Source organism: Buceros rhinoceros, unplaced genomic scaffold (genome assembly GCF_000710305.1).
Source record: "Buceros rhinoceros silvestris isolate BGI_N320 unplaced genomic scaffold, ASM71030v1 scaffold26718, whole genome shotgun sequence".
Taxonomy (NCBI): Eukaryota; Metazoa; Chordata; class Aves; order Bucerotiformes; family Bucerotidae; genus Buceros; species Buceros rhinoceros.
Genome location: NW_010425596.1, coordinates 12,970 through 21,231, shown reverse-complemented (window position 1 = coordinate 21,231; position 8,262 = coordinate 12,970). Strand labels below are relative to the sequence as shown.

The 8,262-nt window shown below is 39.6% G+C and overlaps 1 protein-coding gene across 1 annotated transcript in view; it reads right to left on the bottom strand.

Annotated features, from left to right (window-relative positions):
• Positions 1-2,443: 2,443 nt before the first annotated feature.
• LOC104497910 (tetratricopeptide repeat protein 27-like) overlaps positions 2,444-8,262 on the bottom strand; it is a gene marked incomplete at its 5' end in the record, with an annotated part of 18,595 nt that continues 12,776 nt past the window's right edge. The window contains 3 exons of the mRNA XM_010141215.1: positions 2,444-2,692; positions 5,948-6,048; positions 6,650-6,761. Coding sequence (XP_010139517.1) covers positions 2,570-2,692; positions 5,948-6,048; positions 6,650-6,761 — 336 coding nt within the window. The remainder of the gene's footprint in view (positions 2,693-5,947; positions 6,049-6,649; positions 6,762-8,262) is intronic.

The window sequence follows — 8,262 nt, the reverse complement described above, 5'->3', positions numbered from 1 at the left end:
CCAAGCCATGAATGATGATTATGTTAATTATGACAGGAAATCTGGTGTGCTGTCAGAACGCTAGTCATCCCTCTCTTCAGGAATTCACAGTGTCTGGACAGTAGCCTTTCCCTGTATTAGGTGAAAGACAATACTGGTTACATTCCACACATCTGCTAAGAGGAAAAATCTGTGCTGAGAAACCATGTGTAGTACTGTAGGGGAGAGACCTTAGAAGAGCAGAATGACTTTTTCATGTGACCACCTTAGGGAAACGGAAAGGAAATAAAGGTTTTCTTGCAGACCTCTAATATTCTAGACGAAATGTTGAACTTCCCATCTGTTGTTGTTAAATGCTGGGCAGAAGCCATTACACAAAAAAAGAGCGTGGCTTCATGTTCTGCATCTCCAAACCTAAGAGTGGGTCAGATAAGACTCAATGGAAATTATTCTCTCTTAAACCAAGCCAACTGAATTCAAGTCACGTTTATGTTGACAGTGGGACATAATTCCAGTTTAAAATTTGCAATAAGATCACAAGAAAGAAGGGAGATGTTTCTGAACCATGTGTAGTACTGTAGGGGAGAGACCTTAGAAGAGCAGAATGACTTTTTCATGTGACCACCTTAGGGAAACGGAAAGGAAATAAAGGTTTTCTTGCAGACCTCTAATATTCTAGACGAAATGTTGAACTTCCCATCTGTTGTTGTTAAATGCTGGGCAGAAGCCATTACACAAAAAAAGAGCGTGGCTTCATGTTCTGCATCTCCAAACCTAAGAGTGGGTCAGATAAGACTCAATGGAAATTATTCTCTCTTAAACCAAGCCAACTGAATTCAAGTCACGTTTATGTTGACAGTGGGACATAATTCCAGTTTAAAATTTGCAATAAGATCACAAGAAAGAAGGGAGATGTTTCTGCAACCAAACAATTCCACATCTAAACCCTTCCCTTCCAATATTTTTTAATGATTTTTTTTCTTTGTAAGGTAAATCATATCACATTATAATTATGAAAGACAGTAGCAGTGGAAGTCTGTCGCAAAATTCACAGCCTGTTAAGTCCGGTGGGCCCCTCACTGTACATATGAGCAAAATGGGAGGAGCATCTCTAGCAAATTCACTCTACACAAACTTTAATGCCTTCTCCCTTTCCGGGCCATTTCAATGAAGAAGTGTTTTGGAGCCAGCTCTCCTTTCATTAGCAGGTAAATCCATTGCTTAGATAATTTTTTTGGGAACCTCATATTAAAATACTGACAGCAAATAATTTATTGTCCATTCTATGAAGTTTTACAAGGATACAAAGCTTTAGCAAGGTGTCAGGATGGTTTCCCCCTTCACACACCAAAATAAGACTCTTTTACTGCTTCAAATCCAAATATTTGGTTTCCTCTTACCTTATGGCTTTCTCTTCAGGTATTCTTGCCATTTAGTAATGGTGTCATTTTAATGACCGTACCACAGACAGTGCATAGCCAGAATATCAGTAATCAGATTTTTTGAGGATGTATCATTCTCATATGGAAGAAAGAGGCAAAATCATGACGAATGAGGAAACTATTTTGCATAGTTTTCTGGAAAACCCTGAAAAAATTTGATTTCAAGAAGTGCTGTAGCAAAGACACTTAAAATTGAAGCAATTCAAAACAGTCTGGATGAAAATAACTTATTCAGGTCAAGTCAGAGGCAAGCATTTTCAGATTAAATTGCAGCTACATTGCTGCCTTAGTGGGGGGAAATCCCCATGCCTGCAAAAGGCACGAATGAAGTGCTGGTCTATATTACTGCCCACGGGACAGAGACTATGTATTTTTTTAATAATATTATACCACTTTAAGTAATAACTGTTTGTAAATCCTAATGCAGCAAACATACTGCTACTTTAATTGTATTACAAGAATAACACTAAAGACTAAATTCTTACTCTTGGGACCCCACTCCTACTCCCCTGTAAGCAATTAACACCAAATTATAAATCAGAAAGTGCCTGATGACCTATTGAGCCACTTCAGGCCCTGACTCCACCCGCAGCCCCTCGGTACCCACAGCGCTCCCTGCCATTACAGTCTGCCCTCACTTCGGCTTTCCATCACTGACAGGCCAGACTGACATCTCCTCCGATTGCCAGTGGCAGACCGAGGCACCCTCTGCACCTTGCTGGTAACCGGTGGCAGGCTGGGCCCAGCTACTCCCTCTGCTGCGTTCTTGTCCATCTCCTCCCGCCCTGGTGCCTCTCCTGCTCCCCCCTTGCAGCAAAGGTGGGTCGTCCCGCAGAGCCCTGGCGCCTAGGAGAGATGCAGTCAGGCAGAACTAATCCTCAAGAATCGTTTTATGAATACAAGTAACTATTCCAGAAAATCAGCGCCTGAGGAACCAAAACACACAACTTGGTAAGACAGTGAGAACAGATAAGAATCTTAAAAAGCAGCCTGAAGTCTGAAGAAAGCTGACCACAAGAACAGCATTATACAGAAAAACGTTTATTGAGAGTGTTGTTCCATTAGAATTGTTAACATTTCATCAGCAAGAGCTGTGGCAAAAGAAACGTGTCATAATTGTCTTTCTGGCACAAAATCTGGTCTGTAAGTCAGCATTGGTCTCTCAGCTGGTTGCTCAGTTCCTGAAGCTCAGCAATCATGTTGTCCATAGTTGTCACCTCATCAGCTATCTCACTGTGAAGCTCATTACTTGTTACATCTCCAAAAAGTTGCTGCATGACAAAAAGAAGTGCATTATTTTAAAATATACATACAGTTTGTTTCAGCATAGAGAGAGAACATAGAAAGCTCACCTCCACTATCCTGCCTTTCCTATTTTTGGTACTTATGATCGTATCTCTCTCTTTAAAAAGACCGTTCTGTGGCTGATAAAGAGAAGCTGCATGTATATGTACACACGTGCACATACACAGACCTGAGGTCTGTGCCACACGCCTGGTAGTTTGCCAAAAGGGCCGAATCCTCCTGTGGACACTGGTTTCTGCTCTGACCTGAGTGCGTACACTGACTCCTGATGCCACCAAACTTAAAGGACTGTACTGTGAAATGTACATCAGAAGAGCATCTCACATAATGTCACTGCAGTTTACAAACCCACCTGCTGATAAATCAGTAGTTATGAGTTTTAATGGCCACTTTCCCCAGTGTCATATTCTGTTGTGGCATTTTCTCCAAAACCTCAGATAAACACATTTTAACATTCGATGTCAAGATACGTGTGGGTGGAGACATTCATCCACGTGTAATAAGGTTATACAAGAGAAAACAAAACACTAGAGAGTAATAAAAATAATCTGTTCTTAAGGATCGTAAGACAAACAAACACAAAACAGCTAACTCATGAGCAATCATAATCTTCACGCAGAGGGAAACCAAGGCAAAGGAATGCTAAATGAGTTGCTGAAGCCCTGATATACTCAAGCTCTGACTGGAGCTGCACCAGAAGACGTTGCTACTGCAAGGCCTGTTATTTGACTCAGGTAATATGGAGGTTGTGTGAGGTACCACTCCACAGAAATATGGTGGTGGTGGTGGTGGACTCAAACGCGTTTCCCCTTTATTACGTGATTCACACTTCATTTGACACAAAGGGAAAGCCTACATTCAGAGACAAAAACAAACCAAGAACACAAAAGTTGCCCTGGAGTACATCTGCACATCATCATATCATCAGAACACAATAGGACAGTACAGATGTGTATACAAACAAATATGTACTTAAAACGCCTGAACCAAGGTCTTCAAAGTGCCTCAGAACAGTGTTGCCACCGAACAAAGGAACGTCTTACACAAAAGTAGGAATATGTTCCTGCTACAAGTACAGAAACATTTCTGACTTCCAGCCCCAAAACCTCACACCAGGAATGTGACAGAAAAGTCTAGTTCTTGTTCAGAAAAGTCTAAGACGGCTGAATAAATCAGGAAGATATAATTATTTGTTCAATCTTTTTTCCACACAGTTAAAGAAATCTATTCAACTAGATGCAGCCTGGGCAATTTTCACACATCATCATTCTTTGGGCTTTATACCCCAAGTTTCCCCACAATAGCACCTCCATTTCATGCATTTGTTATACAGCTCCATGACCTTTCTCCTCTTTGGAGACCCCACCCGTCAGATCCGAATGATGCATGGAGGCAAGGAGCAGAACAGAGCCCACTATGCTATTTCCCAGAGCGTGTGACTGCCCAGAACGCTCTGTACAGAAAGAAGCCTGTTTACAACACATCTTCGAGTTGCAGTGTTCAGCAGACTGTGGGTGCCTTAAGTCTGGCACAACACAGAACCTGAAATGTCAGAGACGGAGATCCCAGGAAAGGTGAGAAGTCAGAGAAGTGACATTGTTTCTCCTGCACAAAACCTACTTTTTTGTTCCAATTGCATGTCCTGACTACAAAATTTTCGAATTTTTTCTTTTAGAAGTTACTTTCACTGTTCCTTTATTCTTTCTGGAATCTTAACTACCTGGTCTGCTCTTAGCCCATTTTTTACATGCTCTTCTCTGCTAAAAGAAAAGAGAAAAAAAACGCCACACTAATATAAACTCACAAGGCAGCAAAAGGAGATGTGGCAGTCAAGCTTGGACAGGCATAAACAGTGCTAAACTGTTTGTGCATAGGATCTTACGGATGACTGAGTTTTGGAACCACAACACACTTTGGAAATTCAATATGACTTCTTGGAAAGATGCAAAAACACTGAGGTCACACCAATAGCTTTATCTCCAACATGTCAGGTTTCTCAGAAGTGCCATAAAATCGAGAGGCACCATTACCTGCCAGTAATATAGATGTTCATTTAAATAGTGCCTTCAGGAATTAAAAATACAATTTACTAGACTCACCTATCCTTAATCTTTCAGATACTGCATGATCTTGCATAATATAAACCACCTGCAGTGGTATTTATATAATTTATTTCAATAGTCTTACTCTTTCTACAATCACACTCAGTCCACACTTTTTTTTAAAACGACGTTTCGTGAATCACAAGAAAACAAATGTGTCGTGGCTTTTTTCATCACATTCAGAAGACTTACGTACGTCAGTATTTTAAAGCACTGTTACGGAGCCAGCTTGTGTCTACTTACACTTCTGTCCTAGGCTTTTATCCTTAAAATTATAGGGCTTAAAAGAGAGTGAGCCAAGTTTAGCACACTGATGACAGATCAAGACTTTGTACCACAAGCACACATGTTGTAAAACTTATGCTCTGTATTGCACATTTACTAAACCCCACACGCAGCCAGGAGGAATACTACTTTAAGACGTTAAGTGTATTTTGAATAGAAAGGTATTCCAGATCAGTCCTTAGTGTCTCATGTTGTAAGATGAAGGGTAAAATTAGGAAAATAACTGTGCAGAAACAGACTCGGCTCTTTAGGAGCCTGGCTATGGGGGCACAAGTCCAAAAACCAAACACGATTCAAATGTGACGACATTTTCCAACAAATTAGTATCTGAATTGTTAGAAAAACCTTATTATTAGAAAAACCTTATTAAGAATTAGTTCTCACTTTTAACAAAAAACTCTGTTTTTCGAACACTTCAAGCGATGTAAAGTAACCCTGACATGTTTTGGTCCTTTCTGCAGGTTTTACATCCACTCCTCCTGAGGCTGCCTGACTTCCCCCATGACTGCTCACCTAAGGAACAAGTCTTTGAAACAACCGATTTCTTCCAAACATTCATGTTTGTTTGCCCAACATTTTTAGTATAATTCTAACTTTCTCTAAAATGAGAATGATGTCTCTTAGACTAGTAGGTTTACTTCAGTCAAAGCCTAGCAGAAAGAAGGGAAATAAAAGCCTACTCAAACCCAGAGGTGAATATCCATCTGATGATGCACTGGGACAGGCAGCTATTACTTGACCTGCCAATGACTCAAACCAGAGAAATGGTTCCTGGCAACATAACAAGAATGCTTAGCTTTCAAAGAAAAATTCCTACCTTTCAAACATTCCTACCTTTGCTTTGGATGACAAGCCACGTAAGTTGAGCCGAGCTGAAGAAAGTATCTGCAAAGCTTCCTGATGATTAGTTTTGTTCTTGCTGCATTTTATAGCCACTAGAATCCAAACACAGAAGGAAAAAGACCGCAAACCAAAAAAGCATTACCTCTAAAGCAACAGTCTTTAAACAACAACATTTAAATGAAAATCGTGATAACTTCTATAGACAGTTTTTAAATGTAATATTCTCAAAAAGAAACACAAAGAAAAAGAATGCCAAGCAATTTTGAGTCAATAACTCCAAACCCAAGAAGGGTATGTATCCTTCTCAAACATAAATATGGTTATGTTTAACTGACTAGTCTTACCAAGTCTAAGTTTTGTCCATCTCCCGACTGGCACTGTCAATCAAACTTACGTGATGATTTGAGGACTGAGATGAACTATAGAGGCGTTTTCACTTGCATTGTGAAATTGCTAGAACATGAAATTAATGGATTCCATGTTTACCTATCATACGTTTACTGACTCTGCACAATTTCTGCCTTATTCCAAGCATATTTGTGCATCAAAACAATGCTCTCCATTAAAGGACTGCCAATAGTAGGAATAAATATAATGTCTAAAGCACAATATTATTATTATATTATATGTTACTTGATAAATATTTGCTACACTCTTCGTGAATAATAAGAAGTCTTTTCAGGTAAAACATACCATGTGCAATTTCCATGGCTCCTTTCACCACTTTCTTAAAAGAAGTAACACCTTTTTCCCAGTCCCTTGATTGAATTTCACATTTATGTGCCTTAATGAGACACTGCAGTGCCTGAAAGGAGAAAAAAAAAAGATCAGTATGTGTGAAAACAAACTAGGAGACTAATTTAGTTTTAAGGAGCTATGAAACTAATGCTCAATCCTGAAAATAAATGTATCTTTACTATGATTGATTTCCCGTGAGTTGGAGTAGTGTCCTTTGCAACAGTATGCACCAGCTGTAACACAGATGTTCTTTACCAGTATTGCATGACAAGTATGAGAGGCATATAATGTAACGTGTTTAATTTTTATCTTTTAAAAATCTGTCTAGACTGATGGATGTGACCCGCGTTTGCCAAGTCACCATAATTAAATGCACCTGAAAAATAGAAAACTACTTGTACTCACATTTTGAATAGAAATTCTGTACTTAAAAAAATTGTAACTGAATATATCAAAGCTTTCTTTCTGTTATATGTATTCTTGGAGAGTAAAGTATTTTACAGACACAGCTATGAGCAGCCATACTGCTCTGTTTCTCAATGTGTAAAGGAGGGTCCCATTAAGAAAAAGAAATGAAAAATTTAAGCAGAAAAAATTAATTTTTGCTTTCAAATTTCGCTTTCTTTCTACAGCATCAGAAACAAAGCAACTACATGGCAGAAGTTACATGGCTTTGTTCAATGACAACTCTTCAATTATCTGTTTAAAGGGTTGTCCTGCGTTCAGCGGGGATAGGGTTAATTTTTACAAGAGCACAACCACGGGGATATTCCATGCCATGCGATAACGTGCTCAGTACATAACTGGGAGATCATGGCTAGGGAAGGGGCTGAGCTTCAGGTTCTGGGTGGTGAGCAATTCCATTGTGCACCACTTGCTTTATATATTCTGCTATTAGTATTATTGTTATTACTGTTTCTTCTCTCCTTGTGTTGTCCTTAAACTGTCCTATCTCAGGTTTTTACCTTTTTCTTCTGATTCTTCTCCCCATTCCACCATGGTGGGGGGAGAGAGGGAGTAAGCAACTGGCTGCGTGGTGCTTTTTTGCCACCTGGCCTAAACCACAACAAGAGTTTAAATATCATATAAAGGAATAAAAAACTTTCAGTGTGGTACATGTACATGAATGCAATACAGAATTCTGATTGCTGACCAAAACCAGATCAAATCTGAGGGTCATCGCCCCAGAAGCTTCTATCTTCTCTCTCCCAGTCACTACGGCACAGACACTTGAACTGCTCATGCTGCTGAAAACTGCAGTAAAGGCGTATTATGTCAAACCAGAGCAAATCAATTTTTTTCATAATAACCTAGGTTATAATTGGTAGTAGTTCTGGCCAGCAGAGGCAAGAACTTCCAAGAGAAAGAACAACAGTTCTTACAGCAGTCAGATTTCAGCCTGCACGTGTCTGAGTCAGAGCAGCAAATTAGGGGATTTTTGCTGACAGATGTCAGGGAGAGGTAAGAATTCAAAGTCTCGTGGGCTGTTTGTTTGCACTTTTGAAACCTGGATTTATGAGCTGGGAAAAGTTCAAAGAACAGAAGGGTTTCATAGCCTGGGTATGGAT